This window comes from Chaetodon trifascialis, chromosome 17, assembly GCF_039877785.1.
Source record: "Chaetodon trifascialis isolate fChaTrf1 chromosome 17, fChaTrf1.hap1, whole genome shotgun sequence".
In the NCBI taxonomy this organism is placed as follows: Eukaryota; Metazoa; Chordata; class Actinopteri; order Chaetodontiformes; family Chaetodontidae; genus Chaetodon; species Chaetodon trifascialis.
In genome coordinates this window covers 7,148,570-7,169,159 of record NC_092072.1, presented here as the reverse complement: position 1 = coordinate 7,169,159, position 20,590 = coordinate 7,148,570, and the positions used below count along the sequence as shown (strand labels likewise).

Here is a 20,590-nt window from a genome sequence, read left to right as displayed (position 1 = left end):
AACAGACTGACATTACTATGGAGCAAAAAAATATCCTTGGAAACAAAAAGATGACTACAGATTCACTGTGAACAAATATCCACTTCATGAAAATTCAATGAGAGATGAGGCCCTCTAGAAAACACACTTTCCAGCTCAAAAATGAACAGAATACTCTGGAAAACTGTTGTCAGCAATATAGAATATAAAACTATAGCAAAGAGAAAAGACGCAAACAAAAACATGCCGCCAGTCTTCACATTTCAGCTCAAATACCCTTGAAGGGGGAATTGATCTGATTTCATTGTAAATCACACCAAAGACAAAATAACAGCAGTTCTGCTTCGTCAACATACTATAATGTATATTTTGCTACATGCTACCTTGATTCCACCACTTCTTAAATAAGAAGATAGACTTTTCATTACCACTGCCTGACAGCAGATTGGAAAGCTTTGGTTTGGTAATATTTCTGATGTGCAGTAACATTACATAAAAGTGACTAAAAACAGTGTTCACAGACTTCTTTTTACCTGAAAACCAAATGTTGGAACAAAGTTCAAAACATTCCTTCACAGAGAACATTTTGTCATGCACAGGTTTAACTAGCAGCACTAATTAGGGCTGCATTAGTACCATTCATGTGTGACACGCATAGACCTGAACCATTGCTGGTAAGTCACACCTCTGCTTTTCCTGCTATGACACGTGAAAACATTTGCAGTAAAACAAGTTTTTTTTTCTTTCTACAACTCTGATTGGAGAAAAGGTGGAACGCTGCGTGACACAAAGCTGAATGTGATCATTTTGACAGTCTCAACTGAAAACAGTACAAAGACATCAGATTTAATGCTTTAACTCAACCTGATTTTTGTAAATATCTGCTTATTCTGAATTTGATGCAGCAACACGTTTCAAACACGTTGGGTCAGGAGCAGCTAAAGACTGGGAAAGATGTGGAACGCTCCAAAAACACCTGTTTGGATCATTCCACAGGTAAACAGGTTCATTGGTAACAGGTGATAGTGTCATGATTGGGTATGAAAGGGGCCTCATGGAAAGGCTCAGTCGCTCACAAGCGAGGATGGAGTGAGGTTCACCACATGATTGTATAAAGGATATTACTGCATGGGCTCAGGAACACATAGCAAACCTGTTGTTGGTAAACACAGTTTGCCAATCACTGCATTTTGTTTAATGCTTTACACAAAGTCCCAACTATTTTGGGGCTGTTGCTCAAACTTTTCAGTCTTCCACCCATCTACCAAGAAGAATGAGACATGCAATTACATTTTCCATTAAATCAAAAGTAGTTTATTTGACTTTGCCTTCTCTGTATAACTTTATTATAGTAAGACACTTCTCTGCTTGTACATTGCTCCCTTGAACTAAAAATGGCAACATTTGTCTGTGGGAATGTAAGTTGGGGTAGACAAAACTTAGATACATACCAATATACATACATGTGTGTATATTACGGTTCCATTAATAAAACCATAAATGCTAAAAACAGTTTGAACCACTCCAGGTACCTTGGTAATGCTGGAAACAGTACAATCTTTGAGTATTTTTTTTTCTGGAATACACTACTTTTGTTTTCTTTTAACATGGGTACATAAAATAATGCGCACATCAACATTAAGATTTAAGGAGGGATGAAGGACTCTTTGAGCCAGTGTTAAGTGTACAGCTATCAATGTATAAACCAGTAACAGGCAAGGCAAGCTGCACCCATGGGTGTGTATTCATGCTTAGAAGTCAGTGAAAAAGAAAGTATGTCCAACTTCACTTGCCTGCTGAAGAATGTATGCTTAAATTACACACACACACACACACACACACACACACACACACACACACACACACACACACACACACACACACACACACACACACACACACACACACACACACACACACACACACACACACACACAACTGGTGAAGTTCTCCACTGCATGTTCTTCATTTGGATGACGAACATATACACACAGCTGAATGTATATATGTGGATGTATTTAAGAAACAGCAGAATTGTCTTAATAATATTGGTTAAACCAAGTGTGGGCAAACAAGGCAGAAAGTGCTTGCCATTCACGTTAACCCTCTGGTCCCCACCCCTTCCCGAGTTATTACAGACACCAGAAAACGCACACATGCCACACACATACACACAAGCACGCACGCACATGCACAAATCATCAAATGCCCTACTCACAACATCCCAGAGACGATCTTCAAACTGTTGTCAGTAAACAAACAAACCCCAACTTACAGCAGTGACAGAATAGATGCAGATGTATAAATCGATGTAGTTCACACTGGATGTCGCCTCCGGCCATTTTTCAAGCTGCGTGCCATTTTATGTCTTTTGTGTATGATACAAACTATGTTTACGAGCGTGATCCTACATCAATCCGATATTTCCTCGACGCTCCAGGTCGGCATTATTTGTTGCGAGGGAAATCTCTGAAACCGTGTGAACCGCAGAAGGTGACTCGCGTGACACTTTCAGCATTGTCCTGAATTCAATCAGACTGGGCTACTGGTTGCCACCGTGTACTGAAAACGGCCAATCCGGAGAACACACTCTCTGAAAAATACTTCCTCAGACAAGGAGCTCTTGGTAGTAGTCCTTCTTGGTGTGAGAGTCTCCACGGGAGCATGGGGGTGGGGGTGGGGGGGGGTGTAAGAACAACACACAGCCTAGCTTTGTACTCTGGGCCCAGACAGAGTACCTGTCCTGTTGCATCACATGAAACTCGCCAAAAAACAAACAAAAAAGAAAAGGAAAAGAAAGAAGAAAGAGGGGGAGGGAGGGCGAGAGCGAGAGCGAGAGCGAGAGAGAGAGAGCACTGGATTCTATAACAGGGAGTGCTTATTTGAACATAATCGATTATCTATTGAAGCATAAACAATTTTCTGAAGGTCAAACATTTTTTGCCTTTATTCCATCATGACCTACATTTTCATTGCAAAAAAATGGAAGTCACTGAGGAAATAATGGTTGTTAAATAAAGCCATCAAGCTATCAATACAGTCGTCAAAGGGTAAACAAAACTCGTGGATGAGAGAGAAAACTATTGTCCTTAGGATAACTTTGATTTTATGTGCAGAACGTCTGCAGGTACGGAGGTTACTACGATGAGGCTGGAATAGCCTTTAATTCCTAAAAAGGACCAACCAAAAGCTAACGAAATGTCAGAGCAGGTCAACAACTTGGGGGTTTAAAAAAAGAAAAAAAGAAAAGAAAAATCACACCGTCTATCTGAACAAGCAGCAGAAACATTGATATTAAAGACAAATCAATGCAAGTGTAGGAGAGCACTGAGCAGTAGTACTTCAATGGGTCTTATCACAGTAATCAGACACGATTTGCAAGAGACCAAAAAGTCAGCGGAAAGAGGAATTGGAGAATTTAGTAAAAAGGTATTTTAATGACCTGCTTTTTTGAAGAAAAAAAAAAAAAAAAACACACGGCCCTAACATTTCCCAGAGGCCGAAACCTAACTAACACAAGGCCCAAAAAAAAAAAGAAAGACAAAGAGGAAAAAAAACATGTTACATTGTTCTTGTTAAAAGATGAAGCTGCACTCTTTCCCTTTGTGAGGGACGTAATGCAGAACTGCACTACTGAATACCACCCAAGGCCTAAGTGTGGTAGAAATATACACAGGTACATAAATATAAAAATTAGCCCAATCCAAGCATTTTTGCCAATTTAATCCCACATTTTCACTTTGCACTCACACGACTGCATGTGTTCCATGTGTTTGTAAAGATGTCATATTTGTGCTTGTATATGCGAGTGTGTATGGAGCTCTGTGTGAATGTCTTCTGTCAAAACCACGTGCACCTCCACTGCAGAACCACATGCTTGTCAAATCCAACTGGGGTGAGATTCTTGAGGGAAGGTAAGGGGCGGGGGTGGGGGCGGGGGAGGGGGAGGGGCATAACTGAACGGAGAGCAAGACAGAACAAACGGAGAAATTTACAATAACGGACGGTAGATAGTAGATTGATGCAAAGGGAAAGAGGTGACCGTGGTGGGGGGGTTGGTGGGGGGGTGGGCTTAAAGTGAATGTGAATATCATCTCCATATACTGTACAATACACAAATATGTTTAGGGATGCCAACAGATAAGCCATGAAATAATTAGCAAAAAAAGGATTAAGATGTAAGAGGGTGGTTTTAATGTGGGTGGGTTTCATCTGACATGTTTTGAAATATTCCATCACTTCCTATTTTTTGGGGAGGGCCAGTTGCCACGCTTCTCCCCGCGGTTGCCACCTCCATTACTGGGCCCACTAGAGCCACCACCAGGCGGGCCTCGTGGGCCCCTTCCTCCCCCTCCGCCTCCAGCTCCTCCGGCGTTGACCCTGCGGTTCTGTCGCTCCATGCCAGGACGCTGGCTTGAGAAGCTTCTTTTATTAGCTGAGGGTTCTTTTCCCGTCATCTCACGCTCGACCGCAACTCCGCCTCCGCCGCCCCCTCCTCCCCTTCCCAGGTGGTGGGGATGGTGAGAAGAATATGACTTCACTCCTCCTCCTCCTCCTCCTCCTTCCCTGTCTCTGAACTCTGTGAAGTCGCTGCTCTCAGAGGCGGTCTCCCACTCCTCGTTGGCCTGGTCTGAGTTCTGATTGGTGAAATCAGGGGACTTTGCTCCATGGCTGTGGTGGTGCTGGCCGTGGGTCGGCCCAGCATTGCCCTGGTTGTAGTGGTGATGGTGGTGGCTGTTTGAATTGCTCAGGTGACCGCCACCACTGTTATTGTTGGTTGTTACTGTGGCGTTGTGGTTAGCATTTTGGGCATTGCTTGGCATGGGAGTGGAGATGGGGGCTCCATTACTGTCCTGAACTAAATTTAGGGAAGGAGAGGAGGGCCTTCCTCCCCCAATGACGCCCACTCCTCCATTTATACGTGCGGCATTCTCTCGCTCCTTCAATCTGCGAAAGCGAGGCGGCTTGTCCTGCTGATGCTGGGAACGCCCATGGCGGCGACGTCTAGGTGGTCGCTCAAACCCACTGGGAGGGAACCCGCGGCTAGTGGGGAGAGGAAGTGCATTTGGCCCTCCAGAATTTGATGTAGGATTGGTTGAAGCTTGCTGGGTCACAACACCTCCATTTTCAGTGGAACCTAGAGCGGCAGGAGTTGCAGTGGACAAAGACGGCTGAGGGGGATTGGACCCTTGACTTTGAGCTTGGCTTACATCAGCTATCTTGTCTTTCTTCTCTCCTCCATTGCCTCCTCTGCCCATGTCTTTGGGTCCAGAGGTTTGTGGTGGGCCTTGTTGCTTTCTGCCTGTGGCTGATGACTTTGAGGGTCCATGAGAAGCTGAGCTGGGTCCAACTCTGTGTCCTCCAGGTGTTCCTCCAACATTGCCGCTACCCCTGTAGATGTTTCCTCCTCCACTTCCTCCACCCCTTCCCCTCCTAGAGGGCACACCTCTGGGAGTGAAGACCCGGGCCTGGGAACCTCTGGGTGGAGCAGATGACATGCTTCCACTGCCAGTGGCGTTAGCATGATCAGAGCCATTCTTGGTATTGGGTTTCTGATTTTCATCCTTGTCTGAATGACCAAGGTCACTTGCACCACTCTCACTGCCAGTCTCTGAACCCCTCTCCCTCCTTCTCTTGGGGATTTCCTCATACTCTGAACCCTCACTGCGGGTTTCACTTCGGTTCCTGGCCCTGGCTGGGTTATGCTGGGACCGATCTTGACCATGCCTGCCACCGGCCCCCTCAGCCTTGGACTCATGGTGATGGCCACCGGCAACAGATGAGCGGTAGTCTTTGCTGCTCCTACCACCCATTCTGCCCCGACTGCCACCACTGGGCCCAGCAGTGGCCGTGTAGGTGCCACGGTAACCTCGGCCACGCCCAAAGAACTCTCCCCCTCGTCCACGACTGGCTCTGCTGCCTTTGGCAGGCACTCCATGGTGGTGGGGGGTACTGCCTCCTCTCTCAAAGGAGCGGTCCCTGTCCCGCCTAGAGGAGGATCCTGAAAATCCTGAAGAGGTGGTGTCTACATCTTTGGGCCCTCTACCTGACCCTCCCCCACCTCCTCCTGAGGATCTTTCTTTTCCTCCATTCCTGGGTTTGGCTGCCTGGGCTGACTCATCTTTAGACAGAGCTGATGTGTTCTGGGAGATGGAGGAGGATTCCTGTTTCATGGAGGTGGTTTGGCCACTATCTTGCTCTTTATCTTTCCCAAAGCCTACACTTATTTTTTCTCCTCCATCAACTTCACCCCCCTCTCTCTTCATCTCCTTCAGCACTGGCTTCTTAATGGGGCCAGCCCTCTTGTTGGCATTGCTGCCTCCTGTCTGGTTGGAGGGTTTGTGGTCCAGTGCAGTGTTGGAGGATTCCTCCCCTCCACGGGAGTTGTTCCCACCTCCTGCATTGTTGGCCCTTCTACCATGAGAGGACCCTCCACCCGTGTTGCTGCTGCCAGGCCGTGGGCCCCACTGGGTCTCTGTCTTGTGCTCCCGTCCCCCTCTTTGGTTTGATTTAGGATGGGGATGCTGCTGCTGCTGCTGCTGAGTATGACTGCTATGTTGAGTGGGCGGTGGGCTGGAGGTCACGGAGGCATGGGGAGCATATGCTGGGCCTGTTTTCTCCTGCTTCACATGGCCGCTACTGCCAGTGCTGCCACTGTTGGCTCTTTCACCAAGATTGTGCCCGATACCAACTTCACTCTCTCTCTGGGGTGGGTGATGATGCAGGGCAACTTTGATGTTCCCATCTTCTCTGGTAGAAGAGGAAGAGGAGGAAGAGCACGAAGATGAGAGGGAAGGTTGGTTGATTGGGGGAGAGGAGTCTGTCTTCTTAGCAGGAGCATCAACAACTCTGTCACGACTGTTCTCTGGCTTATGGGAGTGGAGAGGGAAGTGGGGCTGCTGTGGGTGGTGGCTGTGATGGTGGTGGAGATGAGAGTTGCTCTCAACAGGGGGGAGATCAGCTCTACCGTTGCGATCGTAGTGAGGGTGTGGGGCTCCCCATATCTGCCCCTGCTGAGATCCTCGGGGAGGCCCTTCATCCTGGTGGGCGAAGCTATGCGGCTGGTTTCCCCTCTCACCCGCCCTCTGTTGCTGTTGGTGGGGTAGTATCCTCGCACCCTGGTCAGGGAAGTTGCTGTAGTTGCCCCGTCCACTCATGTAGTGATGAGGGTGGTGGCTGCCACCCTGAGCCCCAACTTGAGTGCCAACTGGAGGTGGAGTCTGATTGGATGTCCCAGCATTGGAGCTGGGCTGCTGGATGGGTCCCAATCCACCCTCTCGCATGCGGTGTGGAGGAGTGTCGCTCCTAAGATAAAGAAGATGGAAAGAAAAAAAAATGAAATAGAATCCATTCAGTTAAAGTGTAATTTCACCTGTATCACAAAGAAAAAAACCTTTTTCCCTCACACTTGGAGTATTCTGAGCGTATAAAGTATATGCAGGTTGAACACAATATCAAAAACACCTGTACAATTGAAAGCAATCAAACTGAACAAATACTACTTTAAAAAAAAAAGTATAATGCTGTTCTCAGTACATACAATAGATGATTTAGCATCAAATCAAGAGAAAGTAAATCTTTGACTTTGCAATACAATGACACAGTTAAGAGTCATGCATCCAAAAATGTTTTTTATTCACCTTGAATATATTAAACTTAAATCTCCCCCAGACTGACTTTTGTATCCATACCTGGGTCCTTTGGCTCCATCATCATCCTCCAATGCCTGCTTCTGCCTGAGGGGGGACGCTAGCCCACGGCCCTCCCCTCCACCAGGGAATACCTCTGGCCCCCAGGCCAGCTTGGGATCCATAGGGGGGGTCCCACGGTGAGGATGCCCTGGATGCTGCTGCTGCCTGTCAAAGGGGTCTGAACCAGATCCTCCCGAATCAGACCGCTCACGCCCAATAAGCCCTGTGGGAGTGAAGAATTTTTAAAAAAAAGAAAACATCCAAACAGATGTTGTCAACAAAACAAGACATATTGTTGACATAAGTCATTAATGTGACTACACAGTAAACACTTCAGTCTGCATGCCACTGCACTGGCACACCATATACACGTACTATGCCCCGTAATACAGTAGTACTGTTTTTTTTGTTTGTTTTTTTAAATTTGACGATTCGTAACAGTGACTAGGACTCCCTAAAAACTTGGTATTTCACCCAGATAAAAGTTGTTCTGCAGGAGAGAGTAGTGTACACTGCAAGCTGCCTGCACATTGTTTTCCTGTAATCTGCCTATTTGGTCTCACACCTATTTACATTAAAATTGATAGTCTGCCTTTTAAACCCATTTCAACACTTATGGAAGAAGTTTGCCTTCAGGGCTCGAAGGTGAAGTGAAATACCAAGTTTTAGGGAGTCTCGATATTGAATGATCTCGCTGTATATGCCACATCCACTCACCTGATGGGTGCATGCCAGCTGCATAGTAGTCCATTGGTGGAGGGCGGCCCTGGATCATGCGAGGGTCCATGTAGGGCATCATCATCCAGCGAGGGTCGAAATTCATTGGCAGGGGTGGGGGTCGAACCATATTGCTGGGCTGATATAGGGGTCCGCCCTGCTTGGGTCCAGGACCCGACTGGGGTGTGGACCCTGGTGAAGGACCCTGTGGACCCTGAGGCTGAGGAGACAGCTGGCTTTGTGATGCCTGGCTGTGCTGCTGCTGCTGTTGTTGCTGCTGCTGCCATTGCTGCTGCTGCTTCAGGAGCTGCTCCTGAAGATAAATAAACGTGAAAAAGAAAACACAGAACCCAGCAAGTTTAATTTCTAATTTCTAAAAAGGCATGCCACCATTGGTAGCCAAATATGTTGGAAAATGTGGCAAATATTTGTGTCTGCAACAACCATTCAAGTAATACTTCTAGTGAAACAAATGTCAAGTCCTAACCTGCTGCTGCCTCTGAAATCTTGGTGGAAGAGATTTCTGGTACTTTGAGTAGCCCTGGCCAGGAGGACCACCAGCTTGACGACCTGCTCCCCCTCCAATATTCTCAATCTTCACTGGGTCGACTCCTCTTTCACTTCCACTTCCTCCACGTACGTGAGGACTGCCCATGGTCTCTTCCTTAATTTCTCCTGCTGAAGGTACATCCAGTGTGGGCTGCTGTGGCTGTGACACAGCTGGCTGGGGACACTGTTGGGCATCTGAACCAAGAAAGTAGGTTGTACGGCCATAACCATGAGGTGGAAGCTTTATTTGAATTGCCATATTAAAAACATATAGAAAACCGAATCACATGTCAGTGATCCAAATGATTCAGACCAGTCATCACTGATCATGTGTACCCGAGAAACTCACCTGCACTGGAGTCATAGCTGCTGTTGCTGCTGGCTCGCTGTCGGTCACTGACTCCGGGACTGGGCCCCGGCTGGACAGCCAGCATGGGAAGTTCCTCAGGGTCCACACAGGGGGATGGTGGCTGGCTGATGTTGGGGGAAGAGGCTGAAATAGATGGACTAGGACTGCCTGCTGTGGCAGCCGTAGAGTTTCCATCAAGGCTGGGAGTTTTACTGCTGCTACCACCACCCCCTACGCTGCTGCCCTGCTGCTGTTGCTGCTTCTCATCCAGCCTCTTAAGCTTTTCTGCACAGGCTGCACGCCTCTCTTCCTCCATCCTACGTTCTTCCTCCTCACGGCGGCGACGGGCTCGCTCCACTGCAGCAGAGATCTCAGTGGAGGACTGCTTCCTGCGTTGACGCCACGTCTCATCTTCATCTTCCCCCTGGGCCCCATGGACTAGCAGGCCCGGTTGGGGAGGAGGAGTAGGGCCTCCTGGTGCTGGCTGAAGCTGGGTGGGGCCAGGTTTCCCTGGGACAAGAGATGCACCCTGGTTGTGGGGCCGGTCCTGAACAGTTAGAAAATATATTATGCTTTATTGTTATTATACTGTTTTGAACTGCAGATGACATTACCGCAATCTTGTCAAGAGAAATGTTTTACAAATGATTAAACCAACTGTAGAAGAACTCAAGAGGCAAAAAGCAAACTTAAAACTAAAGATGACTTAACCATAAAACCTGTGGGCGGTGGATGAGACAATGACAGAAATGGTTTGTCTATGAGGCCCTATACGGATGTCTACCTGTCGGTAAAAGGAGTAAGGCCCTTGTCCGAGGAGCGGCCCAGGTGGGGGGGAGGGCTGCTCCCGGGGACCACCCAAGCCAGGCCTGCGCCCCTGTATACAGGCAGACACAGTTAGCCATGCTGCACCACAATAATCTACACTGACAAAAATGCACACACGCCAACACATCTCTGCCCACAAATCAGTCTTTGATTAACAGTATGGACAAATTGTCCTGTGTGTAAATCTGGACTTGTCGTCTTCTCACAGCCTGAGCATGGCCTGTCTGAGCAACACCTTGTTGCTGCCGTTCATCACTTCTACCTGGTAGTTGGATGGTGCTCCCTGGCCTCCCCAGCTACCGCCTCCCTCCTCGGCCCATCCTGGCTTGCTGGAGGGGGGTTGAGAGCCATTGTCAGTATGAGAGGGAGGGGTGTGGCGGGAGTCTCCGCCACTGTCCGAGGCTCGTGAGCGAGAGGTTGCAGGGGGGGCCTCTTGGGACCTCTGCTGCTCACTGGGTACAAGAAAAAAACAAGTTCCTTCAAACAAATTATTAGTATACCTTTTTTAAGACAAAAGCTATGCTGTCATAATTTGAGGTTATCACACACTGAATGCACTTGGTAAAATACCGCGAGTCACTGCTGCTTTCGGTTCTTTCCTCGTCCCCCTCTTCATCTCCTTCATCATCACTGAACTTCAACTTGGCAGAGTAATCAATTTCCTCATGAGCCCCTGTTAAAGAAGAAGAAAAGAAAAAAAGACAAGAAAACATCAGAGCCATGTTTGCACTCAGACTACATTACAGGGGCGGGCGACAGGGCCAGACAATCTTTTATTGCAGTATATGTAATTCTTTTATGATGATATACAAGTCATTGTTAAGTAAATTCAATTAAGAAATGGCTTTAAAGAGCAACATCGTACCACACATCATGATTATTTTCATGTTCTATTTGGAACTTCCACACAAACAAATCAACTGCCTCACAAGCAAAATGTAAGCTTTCAGGTTCCAAATGAGAACAACACAAAACTATTGTTTGGTTTAAATGAGGTTTGCCGCCAGGGCAGAAGACAGGACTCATCCACAATGATGACTGTTTTTGAGTTGATATCAATACTAAGTGTATTTGGATGTATCCGCAATGTCAGTGTCAACAAAAGAGTGGAAAGCAATATACAGGCAAACGGAAAAGAGTATGAAGCAGCTACACTCCGTGCAATGTCATCAACACTCCCACTCGTTTGCTGTGTAGCAGGGTAGCAGTGCCTACACTGTGAATGACAGTGTGTAAATACGGCTTAAGGGATAGCTCCCACAGTGGAAACAGTATTGCTAAATCTCGGTATATACTGTCATACCACCCAACCCTACCATATTATACATTATTCATCATCTTTCACTTTGATAAACCTGATCCTCCACCCACCCCCCTCCCCCTCTGAGCTGATTGTAGTGACTGGAACACCCCTGCTTGGATCAGCAGGAAATATGATATGCAGAAACATCTGCAACATTAGAAAGCATCAATCTCACCCAGTACCACAATGTCATCACCTCCTTAAACATTTAGCAGCGTAAGCACTAAATCAACATGCCTTACACAACAATACTTTAATGTCAAAACTAAATGGGACTCGACACTCCCGTGTACAACAACAACAACAAAAAATGACATTCTCTGCAGCTGTGCTCTAAATTAATTGAAAACATTTCAGTCCTAAACACAAGTTCTGTATTTGTTTTATCTAAATGCCATGCATATAAAAACATAACCCGTCCTAAAACAAAGATTTCTGTATGTGACTGGTGTTGTTTGAATTAAATGTGATTGAAGATTTATTACATGTACATAACCTAGCACTCAAAAAAGAGGGTGTTACGATTTTGATCATTTCTGTATGCTTCTAAAAGACACTCAAATTGTTTTTGAGTGCTTTTATCAAGACATATTTGTCATTTTTCCGTCTTAGTTTTTCTAAATTAGTTGAAGATTTTTTTTTTTTTTTACCTGCCCAGCCCTCGTCTCCATCATGGTCCAGCTCGTCTAGCTCCTTCAGGTCATCCTGCTTTAGGATAGAGGGTCGCTTCACCACCTCTCCGCCTGCATCACGTGGGCCACCCTGAGGTCTACTGTCAGGCCCACGAGAGAACCTGAAAAAGGGGAGGAGGTCCTCTGTAAGCAGTATGTTGAAGTGTGGTCCCCAAAGGTAGGAACACTGATTCAATTTAAAATTTAGACCTAGTCCACACATACACGTCTTTTTCTTTGTTTCTTTGAGACAGAGCCTTTTCTATGCGTTTTGGCCTTCTGTTCACACACAAATGCAGTTTTAGGTCACTGAAAATAAACCTTTTGGAAAACTCATTCCAGGGTGAAGATATTCAGAAACTCTGTTCACAGTGTTGATGTGTTTTTAGATTTTGACAGCAGAGTATGTGATATTATCTCCTTTGCTAACATGAAGCAATCTAGTGCAATGGCGTAAGTGGACAAAACAGTGCTGATGCTAACCTTCCCACAGAACTACTTATATGCTTATATATTAATGTGGTTTAATGTGGTAAAGTGGTTTAAGTTATACCACTGCCCATTGGTTTGACATGCTCTTGGCAGCACTTCAATAGTGTTTTCTTTTCCATATGGACAGAAATTTTTAAAACTGTGCTTGTTTGAACAGGATGAAGGAGGAAAGTCCCCATTTTAAAAAATACCTGTGTACGTGTGAATCAAGTCTAAATTGTGAGCCATCAAGAGAGAGTTTTTTACCCACTGAAAAAAAGACCAGGTGAATAAACTGCCAAAAAGTAAGACAATACTGCTTTATAACTGATTTTGGCAAGGAACATACCTTGGAGCAGCCCCTTCCCCAGGTGCAGGGTACCTGTATGGCCCCTGTGGGCCATAGGGGGCCGGGAAGGGCAGGTAGGGAGGATACATCTTAAAAATAAAATAAAATAAAATAAAATAAATAGAAATAATAATAATAACAGAGAGATCAGCTTCAGATACAAATTCTTTATAATCAGGACAGCGGTCTTAAGAATAGCTGTTGCAGTCTATAGCCTCTAATTTATACAGAAAGCACAGAAAAATAAAAAAAATGTAATGAAAAGAAAGAGTAGCACTGGACAATTCTGCACAAAAATATGGAAATATTAAAATTATAACATGTTGCAATCATTAGACCCTGGAAATACTGAAAGCAGCTGTGTAGCTATAAAAAACACATTTAAAAATCATTAATCGAAAACATAGTAATTGAAAACAAATACTACAATCTTTGCCTGAAGTAAAAGAGGAAAAGTAAAAGGAAAACTTACGAAGGGAGGCATGATCCCTCGGTATTGTGAGAACCCAGGCCCCACAGGGGGCTGGGGCAGGGGCAAGGCAGGGCTGCCTGCGGGAGGGTTCCTAGGTGGCCCGTGGGACTGGGAGTTTGGAGGGGGGACCCCAGCTGCCCCATCCATCACCAGCGCCCCACCAGTGCCACCCTCCACTGCCCCCTCCCCAGACAGGGTGGGCGCCAGGGCTCGGCCCCCACCGTCCCGCCAACTTGTAACGTCTGGAGACAGTGAACACAAGAGAGGACGGAGTGGTTAGCATGGTTTATGAGCGCTAATGGAACAAGACCAGAGATGCAAATCCATTACTCTGAAAAGATGACACATCCTTTCAACTGAGACTCGTGTCCGGACTTAATATGAATGGATTAAAGCTTTGTCATAATTTCAAGTTAATAAATGGGAAACTTTTCTATTTTGCCAAATTAAATTCCCTAACTGAATTTGTCTTTGGCAAGCACATATCAACACCAACCAAGGCAAAAAGAAAAAAGAATACACACACATTATGTGCAGTCTCTAACTAAAAGCTATTGAAGTACTCGCTCAGCTGCCCAACGTTATTAACTGAACCAGTAGCCAAGATCTGAAGTCTGTAACGTAATTTGAGATTAAGTGGTCAACACTCACTCTGGGGGCGGAGGCTTGGTCCGGGCCCATACCACTGATCTGCAGTGCCCTGTTCTTTGCCAGCTTTGTCCTGGTCGCCAGCCGCCTGCAGGGTGGGAAATTCCTCGCGAGAGAATGGCGACGGTTGGTTTGATCCCTTTCCACCTGTACGACGGGAAGACAAGGGGAGAACAATTTTTTAGAGAGCAACTACAACTAACTAAAAGCTTATTCCAGAGAAACGATGAGAGATGAAAAAAAAAAAAGGAAGACTCACCATCCCCTTGTGCTCCATGTGTAACACTGGCCTGTGCCCAGGACCTTGCCCCTACGGCCTGGGTTGAAGCTGGGGCCAGAGCCTGGAAAAGAGACAAGTATGATATGTCAACTATAGCTGCTACAATTCTCCACGGACATGACTAAGAGCGTGACTGTGCATTCATTTAACTGTGGCTGCCCGTACCTCTGAAGCTGGCGGGGTTCTCGGGCGGGTCGGTGCAGGTGTCGTTGAACCCACAGGCTGCTGCGATTCCAGCTGCGGTGCTGACAATGCATCGGTACTGAGAGAAAGAAACAAAATCACAACCGGGGCAGACATTAGACAAGATCAGACAGCCTCACCAAAGGAAACCCTTTAAAGTGTGTTTTTTCTACCCAACTGTAGTAACTTTAAAGAAGTGAAAGTCTTAAATGGGTGTGATGAATTGGTTGCTGAAGGGGGGTTACTTACCTCTTTTGGTCTGCTTGTTCCTGTTTGCTTGCCCATCCTGTGCCGTCTTTGGGAACGAGCGAGACGTTGGGATCGTTGCCTTTGTTCTCCGCCTTCAGACTGGGCAGGTTGGCAGGGGGTGGCATACGCCGTGCGGAGGCAACTTTACCAAGAGACTGGAGGCCATGGCGGGGGGGAACTGATATGTCGGAAGAGAAAGGATGTCATTAGTACAGATGGACCACTGAAACCTAACACCAATTAAATCTACTGGGTACAAGGAGGAGCCTGATGACAGGGATGGCGCTTACGGCTTACTTTGCTGGACACACAATTAGAATGCTGAACAACAGACAAAGCTAGAAGGTTGGCAGTTTCAGTTTGATTATTCAGATGGATATGGATTAGAAAGAAAAGAACATCTAAATGTTATTAAAAACCTTCAATTCGCCCACTTCAACTACAGTTCATGGAAAAGTATTATGATATAGATGTTCACAGAAGCATACAAAAGCCTTCCGATTCTGAAAAGTGAAGCTATGCTCAATATCAATCCCTCATTTGTTTCGTTAAGGCTCAGAGAAACCACAGCAGTGCCTGGATTCTGGGGGGGGGGGGGGGGGGGGGGAGAGTCTGTAGTTTGGAAACAGGGACAGCTGCTTAGATCTAGTGGGGAGCTTCTGAATAAAACATAGACTGGGGACTCAGCACAGAAGTCAAACAGCGTCCACAAGTAAGCCTCTGTCTCAGGTCAGGCTCAGTGGCTCCGAGGCTCAGCTGACAAGCCAAGGCTCGAGAGCTATTCACCCTCCAGATCATGCATAATGTCTTCCTATATGGCTACAGTTATGACACACCCTATAAGAAAATGTTTTTTTTCTCTGCGAGACAGGTGCAAGAGCCCATAAATAAGGCAAGTAAATAGTCTTGATCCCTGAACAATATTAACAGCATCAGCAAAACCCAGTTGGCAGGCAGTTAAGAGATGCAGCATATCATCCATTTCCTGTATTGGAAATCAGCACCACAGCAATTAGGGAGACAGTAGAGTAATGCATCAAAGTTGCAGTAGTTGGTGTCGGGAGGAAACGCAGCACAGCCAGGCACTTTTAATCACAACGCCAATGAGCAAATCCAATCGCGATAGCAGATCTGTTACTTTAGGCTCCATCTGATCAATTACAAAACAACATAACATAACCTTAGTGACAAAACAAAACCATCTGGCAGAATCTAAAAAGGAATACCCTCGGTAGAAAGTCGAGAAAGACAAATCTATGATCCCAATTTCCATCAGGCGCTTAATGTTCATATTCTGCCCACAACACATATGACAGAGTTAATCGGTGTCATTCTAGTCAATAGGTGCATTTCTACCAGGTACATAGCAGCCCCGTATCAGAAGCGCATCCATGCTCTGCTCTGCGGAGAGTCCGCCCAGCCTATTTTCACTTTTGTGAATCTGCACAGAGCAGATCAAGCCAGACAGGAAGTCAGACCCAGGACCGGTGAAGAGAATGGTGGGGACTGGAGAGGCACGGAGGACAGAGCAAATATGCGTTGCATACGTGATATCGTGCATATGTGACATCACGAACATGCACTGTATAGCAAAGTGGAAATCCTTTGTTACACTGGATGTGTGATCTGAAAATGACTGCACGGACATGCCAGACCCATGATACTCACCAACAGGCTTTTGTGTTTCAAGGCTCTTTCCTTTGTATGTATCAAACAGGTTGAGAGACGCATACTTGGTTTTGCCTTCCTTCCCCTTTGCAGTTTGCCCAGAGCGCTCTGACATTGCGCTGTCCGCTCATTGAGTATGGTGAGCCCTGAGACTGGGGGAGAGTGAGAGAGCGAGAGAGAGAGAGAGAGAGAGAGAGAGAGAGAGAGAGAGATTTGACACCAGATATACACACAAAGTGAGAGTTAAAGTGTTGATCTAACAAGCATGCATTCAAAACAACTAGCAAAACAGAAACTGACTCGCAAATCAAAACATCCTGAACATATGTGCTGTGGAACAACAGAGTAATTTACAGAAGAACAGGGTAGAAAATATGTTACCCATAGAAACAACAGTATCACAACACACACAGCTCTGTGAAACATGATATATTAAAAGACAGTCATGACACATCACAGTGTCATGTGTTGGGGGCACATTCTCATAAAGGGAAAAAACATTTTTAAAAGCAAGGGCTAAGCAGGTTTTCTGCTTCTGCTCAGGTGTGGTAGTCTCTCTTTTCATGGACGCACAGCCATGTGCAGTAAGACTAACTGGTGGTCCAAACAACAACATTTTCTGAATCCTTATAGAAAATTGTTGTCCTCTGTCTCACAAAGTAAAAATTCCTCCATTTCAACAAATTTGCTATCCTTAACCCAACGGGAGACAATGTGGGTACACACAACACTGTTTTTAACCCAGTAAATCACACAGGTAGTCATTAAACCCACACAAATGTCCTGTTTCTACACACTGTGCACTTCAATAATGTACATTTAAGACACAAAATCTATCTTTTAATGACAGCATTAGTTAAACTTTTACCTCCAATACACTTCCTTAAAAAAACTAATTTTAAGACAGACTAGCTTTAGCATTCAATATTTCTGGCATATTTTGGAGCCCACTGACTTTAACAAACAATATGTGAGTTTCCGTTGGGCTATCTGCCCAATCTTTACAAAATCTCAGCAGTTTATGGTTATATGAGGAACTGCATGTGTTAAAGAGTGTAATTGAGACAGTCCTTTGGCTTTGTCACATGGGGCAGCATCACAGAGATGAGAGTGTCAACACAATAATGATGGTGCATTTTGAACTGAAATAACATTAACAATTATGTATATGAAAGAGAATAGTTCTGTTAAGCCCTGTCAATGACTACTTAAAGTTACCATTTTGATATGTGGGGTGACCTGTTGTTGACACACAAACACACACACCCTGTTGCTTGCACTGTTTACTTAATGCTGTACCATCCTCATAGCAGAATTCTGACTGACACACGACAAACACTGAGCATAGTGTGTAAGGGTTATCGTGGCAGCGTCAACATTTGTGCAGCATTTCACTCAATGAATTCTTGTTCTGGCCCAGCTTCTTGGCGGATGAACAGCTGGTTTACTACTGGGATAATTTAGGCATCCTTTCAAAAGGGTGTGTTATCTTCACACAGATTTCATCGAGGGCAGATTGAGCATAAACACAGCTTGACGTGTGAGCAGACTTAGTACAGTGAATGACTAAACACCTCATCACGGGAAACACTGTACAAAAGAAAGGGAAAGAAAAGCTCAACCATGGTTTCTATGGCAACACATCATAAATGATGTTCTTCGATGCCTTGCCTTGAGACAGGGCTGGCTCCATGGCAACTGCCAGGCCTTTAGCTTGAACTCATTTTTACTGCACATCAATAAAACACACTGCGCTGACATCTGTCCAATTCAGAACAACTTGGCTGCATCCAGCAGGTTTAACTGCTGCCCGCGGCCCAGACTCTGCCCAGCTCCCATTAGGCACAAACACTGAGAGCAAACGATTCACCTGGATTATTATGATGGAATCACATTAGTCATTCCATTCAGTGTCCTTAAATGAAGTTGTGAAATGGTGTAAGCCAATCCAAATGGTCCATGAAGAAAAGAAAAAAATGTATGAACTAAACAAATACCTCAAGCAACAGCTCAGTGTATTGTTATGTTGTTATAATACTGACCAGTGTGTATTTCAATAACTGAAAAGTGGAAAAAAAACCGACTGGAATTCCAAGTCACAAGAGCTCCATCAGTCTTCAGTAACCTTACACCTGAATAACTAGTCTACCTGAAGACAACAAGGCTCATACCAGCAATGTGTAAACAGCAGTGGTGTGCAGTAACTACGTTAGCCAAACATAAATATTCAAACAGGGATGAATATAAAACCACAACCAAAACAACGACAAAAGACTAAAAAACAAAGCCAACTGCCTCTACTGTGCACTGATGAAAAAGCAGATTGACTACAGAGCAGCAGCACGGCACCGTGCCTCAGCAGCCAGATGAGATTAGAAAATTAGGTCGTGGGATGGCTGGTCAACTACATGTTGTATGGGGATTAACGGGGGCCAGCGGCTACACTACCAAACCATAACTGCAGCAACGTATACTACAAAGGGGCCTTGTGCTGCTAAAGCTAACCATCAGCACTGACCACATACAGCGAGCTGATTCTCTTTGGGCAAAATCAACTGGTAGCTACGACAGTAGCAATCATAATCGGAATCAAATATATAAACAACAAACTGCTGAAGCTGCCGACGCATGAGACATCTTTATTGTAGTGCTAACTAACGTTAGCTGGCTAACACGGGGCCTCAGTGTTCGCGTTGGGAGGGGGACTGCGTTGACGTTTCATAATACATTTTCAACACCTTGCGGTAACATTAGCTTAACGCTCTTCAACTCTGTGGGGGGCTACGTTTCGGATCACACACTGACATCGCGACTGGGTGTTTTCAGCCGACGATGTTACTTAACTATCATTTGTAGTATGCACAGGGCAACGCAGAAAAAAAGATTTTATTAGGAGAACAAAACAAAATGGCGGTGAAGACAGGCCCGGTGCATATTAACATTAACATAGACCGGTTATGTAGCATAACAGTTAGCTCTAACACAGCCAACCTGCCACTATATGGTGATCATATAAACTCACTGGCAATATAGGCAACGTAGTGTGAACTGTTTTGTATATCAATCGAAACAAATACCCGTTTTGACTAACGTCAGTGTATCTTTAACTGACACTGTAATAGCTAAAGCTAATCGACAAGCTCCACAGTGTAACGTTATTCCAAGCGAACAACCTGCTCTAACGTTTACCTTATAACATTAGCTTAGTCTTAAATCGTTAGCAACCAAACGTTATCTCATATTTCAACAAGCAACCACCACAACCAGAAGTTTTCACAAAAGACTATAAAACGTAATCATTTGATATGACAGAGGTTGGCTAACACTTGGCCAAACTAAGCTAACGAGCTAGACAACCACCTAACATTAGCTAGCTAGCAACAACAACCAAGCACCACTGTGCCTTTCCAAAAAAAATCAATACTGCCCCTACACAAAACATCCTCACTGGTAGCCAATTCTGTGCCCAGTAGTAATGGTGACAATTTCTACTACAATATAAAGTTACTAATCGGTGTTTGCATAAAACATGCAAAATTTTCCGGCCACTGACCTGGTCTTGTCCCGACTTGTCTCGAGGTTGTAACGCAGAATGAGGTTAGCTAAGCTATCGCGTAGCTTTCTAGCAAGTGACCCAGCTAGCTAAGCAACGTTATCCTCCTGCATACTCAAACACACAAGGTCTTTGCAGTAGATCGCGCTATCTTAGAAATGATTTGTATTATAAAGGTAGAGAAGGTATTCGGCTTACTTGCACTCCTTTTCTTTTTTCCCAAAAATAAATGAAAAAGGGAAAAGAAAATTGTAATACTGAGCTCGATCCGTCACCTAAAGAGCCGTCAACGGCTACTGGGGAAGCTTGTGTGATGGAAGCCGTTTGGGACCTCAACGGTAAGGCAAAAAAATAAAAAATATAAAATGCGACTCTTTATTTTTGAAAAACACTGATCAGGAAACATTCCAAGTAAACGTTGATAACATAATTTCCATTCCATGATGGATTGAGAAGTTTAAATTTAGACTGTTTTCACTTATAATGTAATTTATCCACCGTCTTTGACATGCGAGTCAGAGGTGTCATAAATCGGGATTAGTGCGATGAGGAATGAAGATGGAAGATGTTTTGTTGACATCAACTTTCTAGCTGGACAAGCAAATGAAAAAATACCCAAAAGCTGGTGAG

At 45.2% G+C, this 20,590-nt stretch overlaps 1 protein-coding gene across 4 annotated transcripts; it reads right to left on the bottom strand.

Annotated features, from left to right (window-relative positions):
• Positions 1–1,270: 1,270 nt before the first annotated feature.
• On the bottom strand, positions 1,271–20,286 carry prrc2a (proline-rich coiled-coil 2A). 4 transcript variants are annotated; one of them, XM_070984122.1, is made up of 18 exons: positions 20,159–20,286; positions 16,408–16,559; positions 14,740–14,917; positions 14,473–14,569; positions 14,287–14,368; positions 14,031–14,174; positions 13,380–13,621; positions 12,908–12,996; positions 12,067–12,209; positions 10,684–10,786; positions 10,376–10,565; positions 10,070–10,162; positions 9,286–9,832; positions 8,875–9,131; positions 8,388–8,700; positions 7,671–7,893; positions 1,862–7,284; positions 1,271–1,789 (listed from the first exon to the last, which is right to left on the bottom strand). In XM_070984122.1, the coding sequence occupies exons 2-17, from the start codon at positions 16,520–16,522 to the stop codon at positions 4,215–4,217; spliced, it is 5,886 nt and encodes a 1,961-aa protein (XP_070840223.1). In that variant the 5' UTR covers positions 16,523–16,559; positions 20,159–20,286; the 3' UTR covers positions 1,271–1,789; positions 1,862–4,214. The 4 variants fall into 4 exon arrangements, with proteins under 4 accessions (XP_070840223.1, XP_070840221.1, XP_070840222.1 ...); XM_070984120.1 differs by having other exon boundaries at positions 1,866–7,284; XM_070984121.1 differs by lacking the exon at positions 20,159–20,286 and adding an exon at positions 19,961–20,129 and having other exon boundaries at positions 1,866–7,284.
• Between the last annotated feature and the right edge of the window lie 304 nt (positions 20,287–20,590).